General features: G+C 47.7%; 10 protein-coding genes across 10 annotated transcripts; 6 read left to right on the top strand and 4 right to left on the bottom strand.

Annotated features, from left to right (window-relative positions):
- Nucleotides 1-599: 599 nt before the first annotated feature.
- Nucleotides 600-1,781, bottom strand: LOC128254956 (uncharacterized). The gene has a single exon (XM_052984355.1). The coding sequence runs from the start codon at nt 1,325-1,327 to the stop codon at nt 662-664; it is 666 nt and encodes a 221-aa protein (XP_052840315.1). The 5' UTR covers nt 1,328-1,781; the 3' UTR covers nt 600-661.
- A 681-nt stretch (nt 1,782-2,462) lies between these two features.
- Nucleotides 2,463-5,760, bottom strand: LOC128251988 (keratin, type I cytoskeletal 10-like). Its single transcript, XM_052979293.1, has 5 exons — nt 5,671-5,760; nt 4,776-5,605; nt 3,886-3,946; nt 3,461-3,541; nt 2,463-3,389 (listed from the first exon to the last, which is right to left on the bottom strand). Exons 1-5 carry the CDS (start codon nt 5,683-5,685, stop codon nt 2,583-2,585), a joined length of 1,794 nt encoding a protein of 597 aa, XP_052835253.1. The 5' UTR covers nt 5,686-5,760; the 3' UTR covers nt 2,463-2,582.
- A 714-nt stretch (nt 5,761-6,474) lies between these two features.
- On the bottom strand, nt 6,475-7,315 carry LOC128265134 (uncharacterized). The gene has a single exon (XM_053000961.1). The coding sequence runs from the start codon at nt 7,244-7,246 to the stop codon at nt 6,548-6,550; it is 699 nt and encodes a 232-aa protein (XP_052856921.1). The 5' UTR covers nt 7,247-7,315; the 3' UTR covers nt 6,475-6,547.
- A 1,656-nt stretch (nt 7,316-8,971) lies between these two features.
- LOC128265125 (uncharacterized) lies at nt 8,972-9,900 on the bottom strand. The gene has a single exon (XM_053000953.1). It carries the CDS (start codon nt 9,794-9,796, stop codon nt 9,059-9,061), a length of 738 nt encoding a protein of 245 aa, XP_052856913.1. The 5' UTR covers nt 9,797-9,900; the 3' UTR covers nt 8,972-9,058.
- A 1,135-nt stretch (nt 9,901-11,035) lies between these two features.
- Nucleotides 11,036-11,952, top strand: LOC128265116 (uncharacterized). Its single transcript, XM_053000939.1, has one exon. It carries the CDS (start codon nt 11,090-11,092, stop codon nt 11,918-11,920), a length of 831 nt encoding a protein of 276 aa, XP_052856899.1. The 5' UTR covers nt 11,036-11,089; the 3' UTR covers nt 11,921-11,952.
- A 936-nt stretch (nt 11,953-12,888) lies between these two features.
- LOC128266498 (glycine, alanine and asparagine-rich protein) lies at nt 12,889-13,917 on the top strand. Its single transcript, XM_053003069.1, has one exon. It carries the CDS (start codon nt 12,963-12,965, stop codon nt 13,815-13,817), a length of 855 nt encoding a protein of 284 aa, XP_052859029.1. The 5' UTR covers nt 12,889-12,962; the 3' UTR covers nt 13,818-13,917.
- A 657-nt stretch (nt 13,918-14,574) lies between these two features.
- LOC128266499 (uncharacterized) lies at nt 14,575-15,659 on the top strand. The gene is made up of 2 exons (XM_053003070.1): nt 14,575-14,787; nt 14,862-15,659. Exons 1-2 carry the CDS (start codon nt 14,773-14,775, stop codon nt 15,573-15,575), a joined length of 729 nt encoding a protein of 242 aa, XP_052859030.1. The 5' UTR covers nt 14,575-14,772; the 3' UTR covers nt 15,576-15,659.
- A 205-nt stretch (nt 15,660-15,864) lies between these two features.
- Nucleotides 15,865-16,963, top strand: LOC128264822 (uncharacterized). Its single transcript, XM_053000517.1, has 2 exons — nt 15,865-15,909; nt 15,966-16,963. Exons 1-2 carry the CDS (start codon nt 15,865-15,867, stop codon nt 16,902-16,904), a joined length of 984 nt encoding a protein of 327 aa, XP_052856477.1. The 3' UTR covers nt 16,905-16,963.
- A 730-nt stretch (nt 16,964-17,693) lies between these two features.
- On the top strand, nt 17,694-18,581 carry LOC128263756 (uncharacterized). The gene is made up of 2 exons (XM_052998913.1): nt 17,694-17,757; nt 17,817-18,581. Exons 1-2 carry the CDS (start codon nt 17,707-17,709, stop codon nt 18,450-18,452), a joined length of 687 nt encoding a protein of 228 aa, XP_052854873.1. The 5' UTR covers nt 17,694-17,706; the 3' UTR covers nt 18,453-18,581.
- Nucleotides 18,582-21,460: 2,879 nt separating this feature from the next.
- Nucleotides 21,461-22,571, top strand: LOC128257894 (uncharacterized). Its single transcript, XM_052989142.1, has 2 exons — nt 21,461-21,558; nt 21,627-22,571. The coding sequence occupies exons 1-2, from the start codon at nt 21,544-21,546 to the stop codon at nt 22,428-22,430; spliced, it is 819 nt and encodes a 272-aa protein (XP_052845102.1). The 5' UTR covers nt 21,461-21,543; the 3' UTR covers nt 22,431-22,571.
- The last annotated feature ends 306 nt before the right edge of the window (nt 22,572-22,877 follow it).

Below are 22,877 nucleotides of genomic sequence, written 5' to 3'. Positions count from 1 at the left end.
TTTTCTTGGCAATGATCAAAAGAAAAGCAATTTCTTAAATTATATCTTAATTACTATTTAAAGAGTAGTTACCTTAAACTAAACCTTACGCCATCATAATTTGATTATATATAGTCATTCTGTGGAATTTCATTTTTTAGGTTTTTTTTTGGGCCACAAATAATTTAACAAATGATTTGTTATTTAAACTTGCTTTACAAGTATCTCAAAAGTATTAAAAAAGTTGTATAAGTTTTAAATAATATGTGCAAGGGGATTAAAAAAAACCAAAAAAAAAAAAAAAAATATTTAAGCTTAGAGAATTATTAAACAATAGATGATAGAAATTTGTATATTAATTTTTTTAGCGAATAACTGCAAATTTTCTGGAAACTACCACAAAAACGGATCAGTCCTTCTTGAAATTTTGAAAATTTTTAAAATTTTTGTAATAGGTGTTTACTGTAAATCGGCCCAAAGTTACAATCGTAAGTCTTAGTAAAGATTTATAAATTTGAAACCACATATTTCTAAATACTTTAAAATGATAAAAGTAGTCTTATGTATGTTGAGCAGTAAATCTATGAGCTTTTGTGGTGACTTTTTCAAAAATTTCATAATTTTTTTATGTAAACAAACTAAATAATTTTTATTCGAAAACAACGTTTAACAGGGAGATTTTCTAGTGACGGAGGCGACTTAGAATGGAGGCGGGCAGGTAGTTGCTCTGGGGTACCTGTTGCGGAGCAGTGCGCACGGGAACCGATCCTTGGGAGGCGAAGTTGATGGCGTTGGCCACGCCCCCGTTGATGGACTGGCTGGTGCCGCCCAGCTGATCGTACTGCGACTGGATGGCCCGCTGGGCATTGGCGGCGTCCTCGGGAGTGCGGTACTTGACGAAGTGCACCTCCGGCTTCTTGTTGGCGTTCTGGCGCACGGCATTGAACTTCTGGGCCAACTCGTTGATGTCGGTCTGCTTGTGCAGCACATAGATGGCGGTCTGCTGCTGGGCAGCCTGTTTGGCCAGGGCCAAAACGGCGTTCTCGTAGCCTCGGTTCTCCGGCGACTTGATGAAGATCACACGGACGTTCTTCTTCACCGAAGCCAAGGCCTGGCGCAGGGCATCGCGATCCTCGAAGTCGTCATCGTTGGCATGGAAGCTGTAGAACTCCTTGTGAACTGAGGCCTGTGGAGCGGCACTGTAGCTGACTGGACCGGCCAGTCCGGCGGTCTTGGTGACACCACCACCTCCTCCAATGCTAGTCGTCGCACCTTGTCCGTAATTGTAGCCGGACAAACTGCCGGCACTTGCCACCGCCACAACGCATAGAATAATGAGGGCACGCATTCTCTGACCTGTTGCCTGCGAAGTATTCTAGAAGAATGCTGACCATATTATTCATTAACTAGCTTTTATACCGCCAACGCGAAGACGTTCAAAATTAGACTAGAAAATCTAGTCAATTGAGCCGTCTGGGTCCCGGTGGCGGAACACGGCGATCATCGATCTTCGCTCACGAATCGTGAATGGCCAGTGGCCATTGGCCATCGGGTTTTCGGAATGCTGTTAATCTGCTAACATAATTTCGCTCTTAACACATTTAACACATTGTTTTGAGCAGAGCTAGCTTCAATAGCGCCGCCGACTTTGAGATGCGATTCCGATTCCGCCGGGCCCGAGTCCAAAATCCGAATGCGAGTGTGAGTACGAGTCCAGTCCAGTCGTTATCCGAACTATCGTGATTCACCCATAATTGGCTTATAATTTATGCACAAAACACCGAGCTCTCGGACTCTTGCAGTCCAAAGTGACTGGCCAGACTGTTTTGTTATATTTGCTTGAATATGTATACAGAACCGCTTATTTGTTAATGATTTCAACAAAAAAGTGATCGTCAGCTTAATAAAATTAATGATTAGATTTTGTTTTTATGGCTAATCAGGTTTCGATTGGGCATAAATCTTCATTGTCTTCGTATGTGGGTTGCACTTGAGATTCCTTTCTAATTGAACGTGACACACGACGGGCCTCGGAAACCAGGTCACCTAACAGTGGTTGGCATCTCCGCGGCCTTGAGCTGTCGGCGGAAAGAACCAGTTGCCATCGGTTCGGGGGAGACCCATATTAATCGATATTCCCCCCGGGCCAAGTGGGTGGATCCAATCTTGTAGTTGATTAATCTGCCGGCATGCGAGTTGGCTTTTTGTCAGACAATTAGTTCAGCGATTTGTTTGGAAAGTCGCAGTGAATCTTAATGCAAATCTTAAGAAATACTCATAAAGGAAACTTGGCCAAGCCACCTTCCTTATCTCGATGTCGTACAATCGAGATATTTATAGTCTGAAGGGCACTGTTTATATTTAACCCATCCGCAAACAAACACGCTAAACAAGGCGGTTTTAATGCACCATTAGCCCCTATGGCAAATCCGCTATAAAACTGTCACTCTATAAAACACATAAAGAAGACCTTTGTTTGAATGTTCGTTTTTAAATTTGAAATTTATTGGTGTAATTATGCATTAGTCAACAACATGTAACAGGAAGAGTGAGTCATTCAGTCGAGGTTCGCTTAGGCTAATAGGGTCCAATGATGGCACATCTTAGAATCGCAGGCGACGGAAGACGGAAGTGGGCAGGTACGAGTTCTCGGGGATCTGGGCATTGGCCTTCTGGACGGGACCAGCGGAGGCGAAGTTCAGGGCGGGGGCCACACCACCGTCATGAGCCTGGCTGGATCCTCCCAGCTGGTCGTACTGACCCTGGATGGCGCGCTGGGCATTGGCCGCATCCTCGGGAGTTCGGTACTTGACGAAGTGCACCTCGGGCTTGTTGTTGTTGTTGTTGCGGATGGCGTTCAGCTTCTGGGCAAGATCTCCAATATCAGCCTGCTTGTTCAGCACATAGATGGCGGTCTCCTGCTGGGCAGCCTGCTTGGCCAAAGCCAGGGCGGCGTTCTCCAGGCCACGGTTCTCGGGTCCCTTGATGAAGACCACACGGAGACCCTTGTTCACGGATCCAGCAACTCGCTCCAGTTCCTGGGGCTCATCGAAGTCCTGTTCGTTGGCGGAAAAGGTGAAGAACTCCTTCTCGAGCTCAGCAGAAGGAGCGGGGGCGTTGTAGGAGACGGGGGCGCTCAGAGAATCGCCACCTCCAAGACCACCAAGACCTCCCAGACCGGAATCGATGCCACCTCCAATGGAGCCACCTCCTAGGGAGCCACCTCCCAGGGAGCCTCCTCCCAAGGAGCCACCTCCAATGCTTCCTCCTCCAATGGAGCCACCTCCAATGGAGCCACCTCCAATGGAGCCACTGCCAGGAGCAAAGGACAATCCAGAGCTGGAGTGACCCACGGGCTGGTAGTTATAGCCGAGCTTATCGGCGCAGGCAACCGCCACCAAACACATAACCTGCGACACGAGGGGGAAGTGAAGTGTTATCCTGGTGTATAATCCTTTAAATCCTTGATCGCACTACTTACGATAAATGCGCGCATCTTGAGTTGATTGCTGGTTCTTTTGCTTTGAGGTTTGAACTGCTTGTGTCTCTGGCTAGGAGCGATCTTTATTATTTATACAAACCCATTTTGGAGGCTGATAAAGACAAAGATACCGCCGCGGCGTCTTCGCTGCACGGAGATCTCTTTGAAGCCACTGTGTTTTGCCGCCTACAAAGGTTTTTGCTTATTCGGTTTTTTTTAATGTGCGCTGTGGAATTTTTTTTGGCTGCGTTTGAATGGGCAGTGTCCGGTCGTGGTGGGTTATTCAAATATTTCGAGTTTCGTCCGATTTTTTACAAGAATTCATATAAAATAATAAAATTAATATGTCGCGGGCACAACGGAATGAGTTTATCATGCAGATGGGTCACCATTAGGTATAATACATATAAATAAATATTTCTCACAAATTCTTCGGCAAGGCTAAGAGCTTGTTTTATGTAGGACATCCGCAATTGGGTTTTCCGACTAAACGACAAGCGTTTAGTTATCATAATCGTTGTCGACACATCTGCTTAGTTCTGATTTATGGGCATGATGCAAGCGCTATAATTGGCGGGTCGTCTAATGAGGTGTTTGAAATGCCGCCCCCAGTTCATTGATTCTTTGTTGTTTGCATACATAATTTATTTATTAAAAAACTTATTTTAAACGCTTTTACAAAAATATGTATTTAACTAATAATTTGGCATTTTTGTTTTTAAATGTTGGCCGATATCAAAAATATGCGGAAGTTTTCAAATACGTCATTCAAAAATTTGAATAAAAATCCTAGAATTAATAAAATAAAATTATTTTGCCATTATTCAAAGTAAAGGCCATCAGGAAGTTGGATTTCGAAAAGAATTTTAAGTTCCTGTAGGATAGTAATATTTACATAGATCAGATGTAGGCCTAATTAAAGCTATTTATTTCTTGCAGAATTTTTAGTGCCTAATAGTATTGAGTATGGTATAGAGTATAGACAAATAATTTTTATGTTTAAATTAATTAAATTTTAAAACCAAAATGTTAAAAGCAATTTTGTTATTGACGTCTTAAATGTATTCCTCAAAAGCTTCTTGCATTTCCAGTTGAGTTAAACTTAAATACAAATCTTAAAATTTTGGTAACGGCATAATTCTGATGAAACAGTTTTATTTTTTAGCCCCAAATATATTTTCTAATTTCCAGACAATTGAACAACAATTAACAGTTTGGTTTTAAATTTTTTATATTATTATTCAATAGGTTTCAACAATAAGTTTTAACAAAGACAGACTACGGCCTCATCACGAAGTGGTTTAAAAGTATTTACAAACGACGACGGAAGACCGAAGTGGGCAGGTAGGCGTTCTCGGGGATCTGGGCGTTGGCCTTCTGGACGGGACCCGCGGAGGCGAAGTTCAGGGCGGAGGCCACTCCACCATTGTGGGACTGAGAGGATCCTCCCAACTGGTCGTACTGCGACTGGATGGCACGCTGGGCGTTGGCCGCATCCTCGGGAGTCCTGTACTTGACGAAGTGCACCTCGGGCTTGTTGTTGTTGTTGTTGCGGATGGCGTTCAGCTTCTGGGCAAGATCTCCAATATCAGCCTGCTTGTTCAGCACATAGATGGCGGTCTCCTGCTGGGCAGCCTGCTTGGCCAGAGCCAGGGCGGCGTTCTCCAGGCCACGGTTCTCGGGTCCCTTGATGAAGACTACGCGCAGACCCTTGTTCACGGAGCTGGCCACACGCTCAAGTTCCTGGGGCTCATCAAAGTCCTGTTCGTTGGCGGAGAAGGTGAAGAACTCCTTCTCGAGCTCAGCAGAAGGAGCGGGGGCGTTGTAGGAGACGGGGGCACTCAGGGAATCGCCACCTCCAAGTCCACCAAGACCACTTAGACCTCCAATGGCGCCGCCTCCCAGGGAGCCGCCTCCCAGAGATCCACCTCCCAGGGAACCTCCTCCGATGAGGCCTCCTCCGATTGATCCGCCTCCGATAGATCCACCTCCAAAGGAGCCACCTCCAATGCTTCCTCCTCCAATGGAGCCACCTCCAATGCTACCACTTCCAGGAGCAAAGGACAGTCCGGAGCTGGAGTGGCCCACGGGCTGGTAGTTGTAGCCGAGCTTGTCGGCACAGGCGACTGCCACCAGGCACATTACCTATGAGGAATCAAGGGTTATCCATTAGTTCTAGTTTCGTCGGTAGTCCAGGCTGAACCACTTACGATGAAGGCGCGCATCTTTAGTTGGGAATTGAGGTTTTCTTGGTTCGGAGCACAAGTTGCTTCTGCCTATGACCACGGCGGCGTTTATTATTTATACCAAGCCAACTTCGAAGCTGGCGGCGCAGCTTCTCGAAGACAAAGCGCTGATGCTGCTAAATGTTTTTTCCGCCTACAAAACAAGCAGCGCTCGGCTTTTGTTCGGGCTCGCAGAGCAATTCAGCTTTGCATAAATGTTATTATAAGGAAAAGCGATAAAATCGTGGCAGCATAAAAATGCAATAACCGCTGACAAAGCCAGAAACTTAGAAGATCTTGAATCAGGTTTTGTAATTGCACACAGGATAGGAAGATGTGAGAGCGGACATTACACTATGCTGATAAGACCGAAGCTAGGCAACAACAATGAAGTTGAGTATCTTTTTTGCATCCCTAATCCAAAAGGCATTCGTTGCCTTTTTTATACTCGGTACTCGTCAATTAAAAGTTGAAGAGTATGTAACAGGTAGAAGGAAGCTTTTCCGATCATATTAAGTATTTATATCTGTTTGTCTGTCTGTCCGTCTGTATGTCTGTCCGTCTTTATGTACATAGAGATCCCGGAAACTCTGTTGATGCTCGGCCGCTGCTCTGCCGGTAAGCGCTGGAGAAGGAAGACAGAACGAAATTTGGCTATGCGACTCGACAGATGGCGCCACATTAAGTTCGATGGTTTTGTGGGGGGAATATTTAGTTTGAAGTTCGTTGGCTGAGTAACGTTGTGTTGAGTAAAGTTGTGTTAGTAAACAAACAAGGCACATGTTATTGGTTTATATCGATTTTCGTTTTTATTCAATTACATTTCTACAAAACATTTAACAACTGTCGGCTTTTGAGGTCCTTAACGGATGCGCAGGCGTCGCAGGATGTTGGCGGGCAGGTAGGAGTTGCTGGTGGCGGCGGCCGGGGGCGAGTAGTTGGCGCCGTGGCGGGCGGGGGCTGCGGGGGCGGCGGAGGCGAAGTTGATGGCGTTGGCCACGCCGCCGTTGATGGACTGGCTGGATCCGCCCAGGTTGTCGTACTGCGACTTGATGGCACGCTGCGCATTGGCCGCATCTTCGGGCGTCCTGTACTTGACGAAGTGCACCTCTGGGCGCTGGTTGGCATTCTGGCGGGCGGCATTGAAGCGCTGTGCCAAATCTCCGATGTCGGTCTGCTTGTTCAGCACATAGATGGCGGTCCTCTGCTCGGCAGCCTGCTTGGCCAGGGCCAGGGCGGCGTTCTCCAGGCCACGGTTCTCGGGTCCCTTGATGAACACCACGCGCAGACCCTTGTTCACGGAGCCGGCAATCTTCTGGGAGGCCAGGGGATCCTCGAACTGGCTCTCGTCGGCCTCGAAGGTGTAGTACTCCTTGTTCAGCTCGCTGGAGGCCGAGTAGTCGGACACCGGGCTGCTGGCCGAACCGTAGTCGGCGCCACCACCCAACCCGTTTCCGGAGAAGCTGGGCACATTATCGGAGGCGGCTCCGGAGAATCCAGCTCCGTAGTTGTACTGGGCACAAGCGGCACCGATCAGGCAGAAGGCGATGAGGAAACGCATGGTTGTAGAGATTTGCTAAGGCTGGGTGTGCTGAACAGGCAAAGGCCAAGACTGAATCCTGAGATCGAGGCGCTCGGCTTTTATACCCACGCGGGCGTAGTTAGAACCGCCTTAGAACAATGAACGCCATCATTCCCGTCGGGTTGCTCCATAACTCAACTAGTTTTTTGTTTTATTCTAAGCGGTGCGCTTATGAAATGATTATGCAAAACTATCCTAACATTCTCGCCCATCCATCCAGTCGGCGACCCCAGATTTTCTGCCCAATTGCAGACGCGTTCTGCTCGACCGGTTCATGGCGCCTCGAAGTATTTTTAGCCCGGCCAAAACTGCCCGAAATTCGATTGGGGGAAATGATGCAAAACTATTAAACCCGTTTAAAAAAAAAAAAAAAAGTAGAAGACGGCTATAAATGTTCTGGCGGTCGTTAAAGTTGAACACAATGTGATGCATTCTTGGAGTTCCGCCTACGAATCGATAAAAGCTTAATTTATGCATTCTCTTATGCTGATTCCATTGATAGTTTATGATATTTTGTTTTCTTTGTTTGTCGCTTTTCGGCTATCGAAAGTGGGTCTAGAAGTTCAAGCAACTTTTTAGTTTCAGGTTCAAAGTCAAAGAGAATGTCGGAAGATTACTTTGATCTCCATAGAAACCTGTTTAAAATTGCCTGGGAATTCCCAACAAATCCCCTATAAAAAGAGCCAGCAAAATAGAGAAGCGCCCCATTATGAAACGGTTTCCTGATGTGAGCGTTAAAAATATACAAATGACCCTTAATGCAATCGATGTCTAGTAATAACAAGGGCACTCGTACGGGCTGTTTTTGTTTTATTAAAATTGTCAAAAGCTAAAATTTTTAGTACTTATATGATCACAAAACTGTGAAAGGACGAATTACTTTCGATCCTAAATACGATTGATCTTTTTTACAATTTAAATACGAAAAAATGGTTCAACAAAAGTGCTTACTTACTATTTTCACTGTATTTCATACGAATTCCGATGGGAAAGGTATTTTTTGTTGTAACTTACTTAAAACGTGACCCCAGCACAATTATAGCGGTGACAAACTCATCTTTTGATCTGCGTCACTTTTCAACTGATTTCTACAATATATTTTTTGAAACATTTTTGTATATTTTAAGCAACACAATTTTTCAGATTTAAATGTTTGTGCGTTGTCATAACCAAAATACAAAAATGTTGGTGAAAAATCAAAATCAGGATTTATGTTGAAAGTTGTTTTTGTTGTATTTTAATAACACAGCCGAACGACGAACTGTCCATAGCTAAAAACTCCAAGGATGATTCTAAAAATATAATTTTTTTTTCAAATTTCTTCTTCTATTATAAACACATTTGTTTTTGCGGGCCATAATGAACGTATCAATCATAATAATATTGCAAATAATTTAATTAAGAGCTCAACGAGGTATGACATTTCATAGTGCCCAAACTTTATATTCATTTTTTTCAGTTTGCTTAATTGGGATGCATATTAGAAAAAATATATTTCAAAAGAATTTTGTATTTACAATGCGGTTAATAGGAGCAAACAAGACAAGAGTAAATGACCAACATTTTATTTTTGCAAAATTTTAAAAATTGTGAATTAAATTCCAATCTTATGTAAACTTTTTCGAGTTCGACGAGGAATCCCATATTTGGACCATAGTTTATACTTTCTTGGCAAAAATGCCAAGACCGTTGGTTAAAACTCAGTTTGTATTACTAATAAGTTTTCGTTTTATTTAAACAATAAAGCAACATGATAACTAGACAACAAATCGAACAACGGCTAGTTGGCGCTTAAAGACGGAAACGGCGGAAGATGTTGGCGGGCAAGTAGCTGGGACCAGGAGCACTGGCAGCGGCGCTCTCGTGGTGGGCGGGCTGGGAGGCGAAGTTCAGGGTGGAGGCCACACCGCCGTTCTGCGACTGGGAAGATCCGCCCAGCTGGTCGTACTGACCCTGGATGGCACGCTGGGCATTGGCCGCATCCTCAGGAGTCCTGTACTTGACGAAGTGCACCTCGGGCTTGTTGTTGTTGTTGTTGCGGATGGCATTCAGCTTGTTGGCCAGATCTCCAATATCAGCCTGCTTGTTCAGCACATAGATGGCGGTCTCCTGCTGGGCAGCCTGCTTGGCCAGAGCCAGAGCGGCATCCTCCAGGCCACGGTTCTCGGGTCCCTTGATGAAGACGACGCGCAGAGCCTTGTTCACGGCATTGGAGACCTGATCGGAGGCAGCCGGGTCGTAGAAGTCACCCTCGTCGGCGGAGTAGGTGAAGAACTCCTTCTGGAGCTCGGCCTGGGGAGCAGCGTAGTTGGGGGCAGCAGCCGACTGGGATCCCTCGAAGGAGTCAGCAATGGGAGCGGCGGCAAAGGATGCACTGGGTGCAGCCGCAAAGGCAGGAGCATCGTTGCTGGCCAAGCCAGATGGCTGGAAGCTTAGTCCCGACGAGGAGTGGGCCACTGGCTGGTAGTTGTAGCCCAGTTTGTCGGCCGTGGCCAGGGCAATAAGGCACAGGACGATAAAGGAACGCATGTTGATTGTTTGGATGGCAAAGATGATTGGTTACTGACTTATCTCGTCGATCTCGAGGCTTTTATAGGTGCAAGATTCAGTTCTTCGCCTGCATTTTGAGGCGATATGAATTATGAAGAGTTCACATTTGCCTTAAAAATGCATAAATAAGAGATTAAAATGCGGTTTCTTTATAATATATTTTTTACGATTCGTCACACTGCTGCTGTGGCTGCAAATTTTTGCATGGCTCTGCAAATAAAACCGAATATAGCCATGCAAATTAGACGCAGGCCAGAATTGGCCAGCTTTCAGCTTGTTTTTGTAGAGGGGTTCGGAGTCCGATTTGGATTGCCAAATCAGATGGCGCCAAGTAATTTATTAAGAGACCAATTATCGGGTTATCTGATTGGGCGCTGACAAGGCGCAGCACTGCAGTTGTTAATTAGCGGTCGGCCTAGCCGATCGATACGGCAAAAGATGGCGGCTATATTTAGCGATGAGTCCGATGTTCGCTGTCCGTTGTCCCCTGCTTCACTTCCGGCGGACGGATGGACGGACGGACTGCGGAAGGTCGCCTCCACCCGCATCATTTGCATAAAGCTGAAACTCGAAGACCAAGACGACAACACAAAGCCGCTGAATAAGGCAATAATAATTTGGCGAATCGTTAAAATATTTATTTTTGGCAGCAGTAAAGCGACTAGGCGCGCCTCATTTGCATTTGAAACGGCCTGTCAAACGTTTTGTTTGCTCTTCGACCGATTTGGGTGACATTTTTCATCCCGGACGAAGTCGGATACAGATTCAGATTCCGATTCCGATACAAATTCAGAGCCGTATTCCATCTAAATTGCCCCAAATGGGGTTTACGATGCTCGGTCCACTGGTTCGCTGGTTTTTATAGCCCGATTTTATTGATTTCAACGATAAAGATACATGAAAATACCGAATTGGCAAGGTTGTACCATAGCACTGTCCAAAAGCGGCGCAGAAGAATACGCGAGTTATTGATTAAGGCAGCATATTGAATTTAATATGAGTTTTATGGCGCCAGCTCCGGCTCTGGCCAGCTCCATACGTAGACGTCATCGTCTTCCTTCCGAGCCACGGAGCTGACCTCACGGTGCAGCCACCCGCTTCGCTTGCATATTTTAGCAGGGTGGCACGGCCTGATCTAGGTGGTATGTGGTTTGTGTGCCATAATTAGACCGCTTTATGCAGAGCGTTTTTGCATGGCGGTGTCATCTGCATAAAAGCCAAAGAACCATCTGACATCAGCATCAAATCCCGCATTCAGCTCACCCACTCAACATGCGTCAGTTCTCCGCAGTCCTTTGCCTGTGCCTCGCCGTCTTGGCCAGAGCCGACAAACTGGGCTACAACTACCAGCCAGTGGCCCACTCCTCGTCGGGACTAAGCTTCCAGCCATCTGGCTTGGCCAGCAACGATGCTCCTGCCTTCGCGGCTGCACCCAGTGCATCCTTTGCCGCCGCTCCCATTGCTGACTCCTTCGAGGGATCCCAGTCGGCTGCTGCCCCCAACTACGCTGCTCCCCAGGCCGAGCTCCAGAAGGAGTTCTTCACCTACTCCGCCGACGAGGGTGACTTCTACGACCCGGCTGCCTCCGATCAGGTCTCCAATGCCGTGAACAAGGCTCTGCGCGTCGTCTTCATCAAGGGACCCGAGAACCGTGGCCTGGAGGATGCCGCTCTGGCTCTGGCCAAGCAGGCTGCCCAGCAGGAGACCGCCATCTATGTGCTGAACAAGCAGGCTGATATTGGAGATCTGGCCAACAAGCTGAATGCCATCCGCAACAACAACAACAACAAGCCCGAGGTGCACTTTGTCAAGTACAGGACTCCTGAGGATGCGGCCAATGCTCAGCGTGCCATCCAGGGTCAGTACGATCAGCTGGGCGGATCCAGCCAGGCCCAGGATGGCGGTGTGGCCTCCACCCTGAACTTCGCCTCCCAGCCCGCCCCCGCTCCCGCTCCCGTCCATGCCGCCAGCAGCCAGGCGCCCAGCCAGTTCCTGCCCGCCCCACAGGCCGAGGCTACCGCCCCCATCTCCTCGTACGTGCCACCTGCCACACCTGGAAGCTCCTACCTGCCCGCCAACATTCTGCGCCGTCTGCGGTTCTGAATTCTGAGTTCTGAGTTCTGAGCGCGAGGGCATTGGGCCATTCGAAATTCCTTTGTTATTGTTGAGATTTTTATACGAAATAAAATTGTTTTTTAATGTAAATTGTCAAATATCTTGCGGATCTTCTGGGCTAACATTCCTAAGCATATTGGATTTTCGAGCTTCGGCATTTTCGCATACGTCAACTGGCAAACGCAAAAACGGGTTCGAGCCGCATTGAATTATGAGTCCGTGCGCCTAAGCTGTTGCTGTTTGTGAAAATTGCAAATGAGTGGAAACCTAAGATGTTTTCTCTGCCGGCGATTTGTTTAATCTCGAGCATGATAACCCGGTGTATAACATATGGCCCATCGGCTACTTGGCTGCCCATGCCCATGCCCACGCACTTTGGCGGTTCGAAATTGAGATGGCTCCGCTTGACAAATTGCACCCCATGTCGGCCGACAGATGACAATGCCCAACATACAAAATCCAAAATCCATTGGGGCCGAGCAATTTAAAATTATTAAGCTGGGAAATTAGCCCAGTCTTACTTTCAATCATCCCCGGCTCGATTTGCATAACAAAATGGGCGAACAAAAGAATGCGGCTACTGCATGGTCGGACAATTTGGAGCTGTTCGGCAGCCGCAGCCCTTTGTCCATTGATTTGCATAAAAATGTCGGTTGTTTGTCCGTAAGCTGCTGCAAGTTCATCAAATTTTAATCAACTCCGCCGCCAACGCCGCAGCTTCTGCTTCTGCTTCTGCTTCTGACCAAACTCTAGCTTCAAGCCAAGCCAAAGCCGCCAAGAGGAAAAAGAAAAACAGAAAGACAGAAATACAGAAATACAGAAATACAGAAATACAGAAAAACAGAAAAACAGGTTAGGCTCGCAGACAATGCTCACCTTATCGCGATCTCCAGCACGCTGTCACACGCCTGTTCTGATTGACGCCCATGTCGAGTCGACCATATGCCATATAAACCGCCCGGCGGCTCCACATCGACATCATTCTGACTTCCGACCTCAGAGCTCCAACTAGAACAGCAACACCAGCAAGATGCGCGCCTTCATCGTCCTGTGCCTCGTGGCCCTCGCCTCGGCCGACAAGCTGGGCTACAACTACCAGCCCGTGGGCCACTCCAGCTCTGGATTGTCCTTCGCTCCCGGCAGCGGCTCCCTGAGCCTAGGAGGAGCCGGTGGTGGCTCCCTCGGCGGAAGCAGTGGCTCCTTGGGCCTGGGAGGAGGCAGCAACTTTGGCAGCCTGGATGGCGGTCTGGGCGGTGGCTCCCTGGATCTGGGATCCTCTGGTCTTGGATCCTCTGGACTGGGCTCATCTGGTCTGGGATCCTCCGGTCTGGGCTCCTCTGGACTCAGTGCCCCCGTCTCCTACAACGCCCCTGCCCCCGCTGCCGAGCTGGAGAAGGAGTTCTTCACCTTCACCGCCAACGAGGAGGACTTCGATCAGCCCCAGGAACTTGAGCGTGTGGCCAGCTCCGTGAACAAGGGTCTGCGCGTGGTCTTCATCAAGGGACCCGAGAACCGTGGCCTGGAGAACGCCGCCCTGGCTCTGGCCAAGCAGGCTGCCCAGCAGGAGACCGCCATCTATGTGCTGAACAAGCAGGCCGATATTGGAGATCTTGCCCAGAAGCTGAACGCCATCCGCAGCAACTCGAACAACAAGCCCGAGGTGCACTTCGTCAAGTACAGGACTCCCGAGGATGCAGCCAACGCCCAGCGTGCCATCCAGTCGCAGTACGACCAGCTGGGAGGAACCTCTCAGGCCCACAACGGTGGAGTGGCCAACGCCCTGAACTTTGCCTCCGCCGGTCCCGTCCAGAAGGCCAACGCCCAGATCCCCGAGAACTCGTACCTGCCCTCGTCGGTGCTGCGTCGCCTGCGCTACCGCCACTAGGAAGTGCCATAAGCTCAGCTTTCAGCTGCTCCATTTGTTGACTTTTGTGTTATCTATTGATTTGTCGAACGAACCCTCAAATACAATTCTCTTTAATCCCAGCTATTGGATATTTCTGTCCTGGGAACTGTGGGAACTGGGCTGGCCATAAAGTAGTCGGTGTCGAGGCGGATATTTTTGATGGCTGAGCCAGTGAGAAATTGCTAAGTTCGGCTTGGCATTTGTTACATGCCCTGAGTGGCCATAAAAATTCCAATGCGATGGCGCCAAATGGAATGCAAGTGGAAATCAATAAAAATTTACATGTTTTGGGAAGGCAGGCAAAACAATCGACGAAAATTTTTTATCATAATTAAAATGTTAATCTGCGTGAAGTAAAAGGTTAGACAAACTATTAGCGCCCAAATTTATGGCAACTGCAAGACGGAACCAAGACGGGGCATACATAATGTATGAGTGATAACAGAATGGCCGAATAGCCAAATGGCCAACAACAAAGAGCCAAAGTGGTCAACGACAGCTCTTTTCAAGAGCACCCACTACGGCCGATTAGCATAAGCAGAAAAGTTTGTTTAGAAAAATCATAAAAAATTATGCTCGCTGGCCAGTGATTCAGCAGAAATAAAATAACACCGCAAGACAGCAAAAATGAATAGATAACACGGCTACTAAAAGTCGGGTAAAGCAAAAACAAGCGGTGACAAAAGGCGAATGGGAATTGGCCAAGTTGTAGATTGGCTGATGAAGGAGCAATGGGCAAACTGCTCGGAATGAGGTGCAAAACCAAAGACAACCAATTAAAAAACCAAATTATGGCAAAAAGGCAAAAAAACGTGGAGTTGCAAACTGCAGCGATTTCGCATAAAAGACGTGGGCGTCGTGGAGTTGGACATACTTGCCTTCGATCCAGCAATCCGAGCGGAGTTATCCACCGACCAAACACACACACATCAAGATGCGCGTCCTTATTGTAAGTACTCTTCTTCAATAATCAAAGATGATGGACTCAAGCTGATCCTTCTGATTTTCTTCTCATATTTCCAGGCTCTGTGCCTTGTGGCTGTTGCCAGTGCCAGGAGTGGCTACAACTACCAGCCGGCTGCCTCGGCGCCCATTGCCACCTCTTTTGCTCCCTCGGGATCGAGTTACTCCCCCGCGGTGGCCGCCAGCCAGGATGCCCCCGCCGAGACCTATGTGCCCGTTGCCGCCCCGGAGGCTGCTCCCTCCGCTCCCGTGGCCACCAGCTATGCCGCTCCCCAGGCCGAGCTGCAGAAGGAGTTCTTCACCTACACCGCCGACGAGCAGGACTTCAACGAACCCGCCGGCTCCGAGCAGGCCTCCAGCTCCTTGAACCGCGCTCTGCGCGTGATCTTCATCAAGGGACCCGAGAACACTGGCCTGGAGAACGCCGCCGTGGCTCTGGCCAAGCAGGCCGGCCAGCAGGAGACCGCCATCTATGTGCTGAACAAGCAGGCCGACATCGGGGATCTGAGCAACAAGCTGAACGCCATCCGCAACAACCACAACAACAAGCCCGAGGTGCACTTCGTCAAGTACAGGACCAACCAGGATGCCGTGAATGCCCAGCAGACCATTCAGTCGCAGTACGACCAGCTGGGCGGATCCTCCACCATCCAGAACGGAGGCGTGGCCCCCGTCCTGAACTTCGCCTCGCAGCCAGCTGCCCACCAAGTGGCCGCTCCCTCCGCTCCCGGCAGCTCCTACCTGCCCTCTTCCGTCCTGCGATTCCGCCAGTAGGGCATCGAACTGCTGACCCATGACCCCATCAACGATTCCTACGCTTCCATGTTGCCTAGTTTGTAAATCTTTCGAATTTCAAAATGTCTCCACAATAAAATATTGTTAATATACGCGAGTGTTGTAATCCGCTTGTGGGAATCGCGAATTTTGTAACCCAAAATACGGGGCGACATTGAACTATTTACCCTATAAGGCGGGTGGTTGTCCCCATTTGGTTATCTTAAGTCGACCACTTTTGAGGGCCAGAAATTATAAAACGCTTTGGCGGCTTGCGAATGGGCAACAAATGTCTTTTGCTCTTCGTCGTGCTTATATCATGCTGGGAATAGTGGTGAGTTTACCTGGAATTTGGCCAAACTTCGCATATGCTTATAGAGTTTGTCCCAGTTTCTTTCTTTGTTGGCTGGCAGTTTGGCGGAATTGGGCTACCAGTACCAGCAGAATAGTTACGGAGCAGCTGTTCATGGCTATGGGAATGAAGCTGCCTTGGCTGAGGAGAAGTTCAATGCGCAACCAGGCAATCACTACCAGGAGAATGCCGACTTCCACAAGCACTTCTATGCCTTTGAGGCACCCTACGATTCGGCGGAGGAGGCTGACCTAGTGGAAACCAAACTGGCATCCCTTGCCGAGAAGAACCTCCAGGTGGTGTTCATCAAGGCGCCCGAGAACAAGGCGGTGGTGGGTGCCCTGAGCGCCCTGGCCAAGCAAACCACTGAGGATAAGACGGCTATTTATGTGCTTAACAAGCAGACGGATGCCCACGAACTGGCAAGTGAAATAGGCGCCTTGAAGGCGCATCACAAGCACAAGCCGCAGGTTCATTTTGTCAAGTACAGGACGGAGGCGGAGGCTGCCCAGGCCCAGCAGTACATTCAGGCGCAGTACGGCGGAGGAGCAGCGACTCCACAGTCATCGCAGGCATCTTCCTTGGGCTACTACCCGGAGCAGCAACCGCAGTACGAGCAGAACTCGCCAGCTTCCCAAGCAGATTATTTTCAACCACCTCAGCAATCTGCCTATCAACCGCAGTCGGGCTATCTGCCGCCCTTGCCCAGTTACTCCTCCATTTCGCAGGGCTACAATGCAGCAGGAGCCTCAAATGTGGGACAGATTGACCTCCCACCTGTTCCCGAAGCTCAACAGGATCTGTCGGCCAGCTACAACAACGAGGCCAGCGTGGACTTTCGCTCAGCAAGATCAAGACGCTTTGATTTTCTAGCCAATGAGCGACGTAGGTCTGGCAGTCGCATGGTCTTTCCCACGGAGGTGGGTTCCTCCAGATCATACCTTACCTCGAAACCAGGCAAACGCCTGCGGCTCTAAATAGTGCCCAACCAACCAAATTAAGACATTAAATTTTGTGCCATAAGTTAACTAGTTGTAGCTGCCAATAAAGTCCAAGAAATATCAATGAAAGGCCACCTGTGTTTTCTTCAACTAAGCTCGATCTCAGCTGGAGTTGTTAATTTCGGTAAGCAGCTTATCAGAGATGCCAGCCTGAGCTCAGGAAAATACGAGTAAGAGACTGGCAAAAACATCAATGTGACGTGTAAATTAACAAATCAGTAGCCATAAAATGCCGGGCCATAAAAATAGCTGGCAATCATGAGTGAAAGTAGAGCTGCGGAGGTGTATATAGTAATCGGCAGGGGCCACCGTTGGCAGTCAAAACAAATGGCTTCGACTATGACAGGCGACAACAATGGCGCCCCAATAGCATATGAAAATATTTTATAACTAATTCAAATGGGGAGCTCATTTGTAAATTTTATGCCAATTAAATTCAAGTTCAACCTGGGCCCGGGTCAAACGGACAACCACACACTGTGCCTTTTGTTGTGGGTCTTGCAAGCCCCCGAAATTTGCATTTCAAAATTGAACGACATTAACATGGATAATCGGAGCAGGCAGCAAACACAGACGCAGAAAACCAGAGCAAACGTTTGCAGAAATCTTTTATGGAGTAAAACAAATGCCAAAAAGCGACATAAAATAAAATCATAACGAGAAACGCTGCGGCCGAGAAGTCAGCTTGCTTTCGAACTGCTATTTGTTTGTGTCGTATATAAGGATGGTTTTGTTGCTGGGACTGGATTATAACCGAGCGACGCTTCAAGCGGTAAAAATGGCAAAAAATCAGCTGGTGCGGAGTATCACAGCCAGGCACTCCTTGCTGGTAAGTTGGTAAGCAGAAAGGTGGTTTTAACTGGATATTATATCTGTTAGTACTTGTAGTTTCTTTGGCTGTTTCTGGGCCTGAGTTATGGCTTAGGCGATGTCTACTTACCGGCTGGAAGTGATGTGGCACCTGGACGTCATTTGGCCACGGAGTACTTTACCTATGATGCTCCTCAGGAGGAGGATCAGGCTGCTCCCTGGCAATCAGCCAGGCAACTGGCCCAGGTTCTCTCCCCGCCGCAACAGGTGGTCTTCATTCGCACACCGGAAACCAATCTCTTCTCGCTGACGGCCAAACAACTGGCAGTCAATAATCCACTGGACATCTTCGTGCTTCACCGCCAGGCGGATGCAGATGCTCTGGCCCAACAGCAGGCGGCCATTCAGCAGCAGGCCACCGAGAAACCCTCGGTGCACTTTGTCAAGTACAGAACTCCGGCGGATGTCACCAGAGCTCTGAGTGCTCTGCGGAGCGACTACGACCGGCTGCCGGGAAACAGTATTAACCATGCCGTTGAAAAGGCGCATGTTCTGCAACTGAACCCACAGCCCACAACTGAAACACCCGTGATCTTTAAGATCCGGACGAAAGACAGCGCCGACTATGAAGTCCACGAACAGGCCACCGAACTGGAGACTGCCAAATTGCAGGCGTTATTCCGGGACTATCTGCCACCGGGAAAAAGACGTTAGTTAAATAAGGGCTTAGTTGTGCCAAGTGCCAAAGATTGTTTACAAGTAAATTAAATTAAATGCTAATTAGTGAAAATTATTGAACTATTTCTGTATAATTTTTATGAGTGGAAACTTTTGACTTACTAATTAGGCATAGAGTATTCATTAAAAAATGATGAAAAATTATTGAATTATTTACTACAGTTTTTGTTGCCATTTTGTTTTAATTACAATTTAAAACTGACCCCAAGAAATTCACTTTTGGGTTCGTTATTTATCCAATTTAATTCGATTTTCAATGTAGTCAATTTTTTTGTGGCTAACTCTTTTTTTAGTAAGCCTTCAGAATTTGAATTAATCGTTAATAACAGCATTTAAGCTGTTTATTAGAGTTTTTTTTAATTATTAGTTTGATGGTTTTGTATTAATATTAATTTCTAGCAACTTAGTAACATACTTTTTTGGTGATTATAACTTCGCCGCTATTTAGTCAGTGGGTTGCTCATTAGTTAATCAATGAAAAACGGTTGAATAATTTGCTACATCAACAGAAACAACAAATTGCCCTTTGGTTTTAATCACAATATAATACTGACCCCCAGAAATTCACTTTTGTATGCGATATTTTCAATTCAGTGGGTACATTTTTTGTAAGCCTTCGATATTTTGTTAAAACGTTAATGACAGCATTTAAGTTATTTGCCAGTGTTAAGGCAAACTTATATTTTAATATTAATGTTTAACAATTTTGTCAAACTCATTTTTTTGGGTGATTATTACTTTGCAGCTATTTGTTCAGTGAGCTGCTCATAAATAACTCAATGTACAAAGAATGCCAACTTTTTGTAAACAAATTTAATTTAAATTTAATTGTTATGGCGAGGCTGGTGAGCTGGTCGAAGGTGGCTGTTTATCTATAGCTTTCCATTATGAATAATTAATTACTCAACCTAAGAGCGTAACATTTTACTTCTGAGTTTTTGGCCCACACTTTCAGGATAATCTTCAAAGTATCTCTTAGATAATCATTAAGGTGTTGGTAACCGACCCCCGCCGCCAGCGCCTCAAATGTTTTCTTAAGCAAATGTCGCCGACGCCGTTGTCGCTGGAAAACTTTTTAATGAGCTGCGCGCGGAGTTTTCCCGCAGCTCGACTCCTCCCACATGGGAGGGAATCGCTATCCCCTTTCCAAGGCGGTACTTTAAGAATGTTTCAACTAAATTACGCCACCACGCAGGCAACAAGGCTGCCAAGGATGGCGAAATAGACAGGACACTGGCGCTGACATCATTTCGCTTTGCAAATTGTTTTAGTGTCAAAGGTCAAACACACACTTACACTTGCCAATGCCAGTGGCAGTGCCAGTGCCATGTGACACGGCGAAGTGCAGCCTTAAAAAGGCTACCGCCAGTGCAAATCTGTTGAGCAAGTTTTAGTTTCAGCATTTGTGAGCAACATGAGATCCTGGGCTCGTTAGCGGTGCCTGCCAAAAACTTTGCCAGTCACGTCAAAGCTGCCGCTCTTCTATTCTACCCTGCTGCCCTGTTTTCCACACATTTTCTCCACATTTTCTCCACATTTTCCCCCATTTCTCCAGGTCTCTCAGGTCTCTTTTTTATTTCGCGGTATCTCCAACCGGCTGCACGGAGCCAAGCGCTTTAATCCTGGTTCCTCGCCTCAGGCTGCTCATGACTTGCTGCAATTCCGGGACAGGTGTGTCCAAGGTCCAAGTCTCTCGGATTCCATCCAGCAGCTGCCAAGTTTGCGTGTTTTCCAATCTTTTCTTCGTTTTCGGGGCCCTTGGCTTGTTTGGCCTGCCATCTTCAAATTGGGCGCAGTTTGGCGCTGCTTTTGCTTTTCCTGGCTCCCCTTAATTTTAGCGAACTTTGGTGAGAGTTTTGGTAAGCAGCTAATAGCCAGCATGAGTAGCCAAATGCTGGCTAATCCTAGAAAATAAGACCAGGGCCCAGAAAAAAACCGAAATAAATCGTGCACTAAATATTATTGAAATTAAATTAGAAATGTTCGAAAAAGTTTTTAGTTAATAGCCATTTGACATACATTTCTGGTTCTTTATCTTATTATTTTAAAATATCTATTTTAATTTCAATGCTCAGATTTATTTTTACTTCCTGAAAAATATAAAAAAATGTTGTAAAACAATGCCTTTAACTTATAGTAATAAAGGATATGGAAAATATTTCAGCAGTCAACAGTGGAATAGTATAACTTCAATTATGAATGCCAAATCCCATTTTTAGTTAGCAAATTATTCAAAGAGCAGCTTAAAGAATTGCCAAAGAAAATTGTAATTACGTTCTCGTATTTTTGTTGACCCTTCGACCCGCACAGCTGCCATTTCACAATTTAAATTCCTTATTTCGCCTTGGCCATCAAACGATGCCGAAAAAGTTTAAATTAGTTAAAGAACTTCATTAACCGAACCGTCGAAAAAGATTGACGTTTTCGTCCCGTGCGCAGCCAGAAGCCCAGCGCTTGTGGAATATTATGAAAAATTATAATTACCGGCTTAAGCTGGCCAACCCGGCGACCAGTGGCAAGTGGCAAGTGGCAAGTGGCGACCAGCGAAAGAAACCACCGCCAGATATGATCGCCAAAGCCAAAGGCAAAGGCAAAGCCAAAGCCAGTAGCTGTTTATTTTCCGAGCATTTCAACACAGTGGCTGCCGTTTTGGCTTCTCTCCTCCGCTTGTTTTTTATGGCCTGTCGCAGCCAACACAAATCAATTAGATAATGTGGCAGCAGCATTCGCAATCGCAGTCCCGGATAGGCCATGCATATTTATAACCATCGCCGAGTGCATTTAAATCAAAACCAAGACAAACGATCGCGGACGGGCGATAGGCCTAGGTCGGGGAATACGCTTGCATATTTAAACGATGGGGCATTTTAATGACGATCGACTAGCATCGAAATCGAATTACAAGGTCGTTCCTAAACAGTGGAACTCTCTGAAGCCGAAAACTGGGCCTTTTCATCGTGGGCGGGGTAGGTGCAGTGTCTTGTCTCCAACTATAAAAGCCGGATTGGGCTGAGCTTCCAGTATTAGTTCCCCCAATCAGCTCCCATTGTACACATCTCCAATCAACATGCGCGCCTTTATCGTAAGTCTCTTGAGGATTTATTGAGGATGGCTGATCTCTAGTTAACCCTTAACCTTTAACCCTTACAGCTTCTGTGCCTGTTCGCTGCCAGCTGCAGTGCAGACAAGCTGGGCTACAACTACCAACCGGTGGGCCATGCCGATGAAGGTCTGTCCTTCCTGCCTGGTCAAGCTGGTCAAGGTCAGGTGATTGGGGAGCTACCCCAGCAGCTGCTGCAACCCGTGCAGAGTGGCGAGGCGGTGCTCTCCCAGCCCATTGAGGCTCCCCTCCAGTCGGCCCCCTTGGCCCCGCAGATTGCGCCCCTCGTCGAGGAGTTCCAGAAGGAGTTCTACAGCTATGGCGCCCCCGAGGAGCAGTTCGATGAGGGGGTCAGCAACCAGCAGATCGCCAACTCGCTGAAGAAGAACCTCCGCGTGGTCTTTATCCGCACACCCGAGAACCAGGGCTTCGAGCGGGCCGCCCTTCAGTTGGCCAAGCAGTCCGCCCAGCAGGAGACCGCCATCTATGTGCTGTCCAAACAGTCGGACGTGTCCAACCTGGCCAAGCAGCTGAACGCCCTGAAGACCAGCTCAAGCAACAAGCCCGAGGTGCACTTCGTTAAGTACCGCACTCCCGAGGATGCGGCCAATGCCCAGCTGGCCATCCAAAACCAGTACAACCAGCTGCCCGGCGTGTCGCGCATCTCCAACGAGGGTCGTGCCCCCGTCCTCAACTTTGCCTCCCAGGCAACCCAGCCTGCTGTGCTCCCCGCCAGCGTCGCTGCTCCGGCTTCGGTTTCGGTTTCGGCTCCCAGCTCGGATTATCTGCCCGCCAATGTGGTGGCTGGCCAGGATTACCTGCCACCCACTCTGCGTCGCTTCCGCCTGAAGTGAATGTTTTCAAGGAAGAAAGTCCAACGGTAACGTTTCCTAACCAATCGCATTGAAAACCTGTCCACTTCCACATCACGTGCAATTTAACTAGCTCTTAAGTGTCCATGTAGAGAAATAAAAATTTATTTTGCTGACAAATTCTCGATGTGAAGTGGAAAACTCATTTGCAGCCTAATTGCAGGATTCGGTCACCGAACCTCGTTCCGTTGTGCGAGTCTACTCGTTTTGCCAGCCAAATTCCGGCATTGGCTGTGCCGTCTGTGTCTGTGTCTGTGTCTGTGCCGGTGCCTGTGCAGTCGTGCGTTGTCCTTTCACATAAAATCCCTAAATAATAGCCTGGATAAAGCGGCTGGCATGTCATAAAGTCCAGCAACAAGTTGAGCCACCCACACACGACGCCCACTCATATTGCCGCCAGGGAAGTGAAACGACCGCACACTCATGGAA

The sequence above is a fragment of the Drosophila gunungcola genome, chromosome 3R (assembly GCF_025200985.1).
Source record: "Drosophila gunungcola strain Sukarami chromosome 3R, Dgunungcola_SK_2, whole genome shotgun sequence".
NCBI lineage: Eukaryota > Metazoa > Arthropoda > Insecta > Diptera > Drosophilidae > Drosophila > Drosophila gunungcola.
This window is presented reverse-complemented; position numbering and strand designations above follow the sequence as displayed.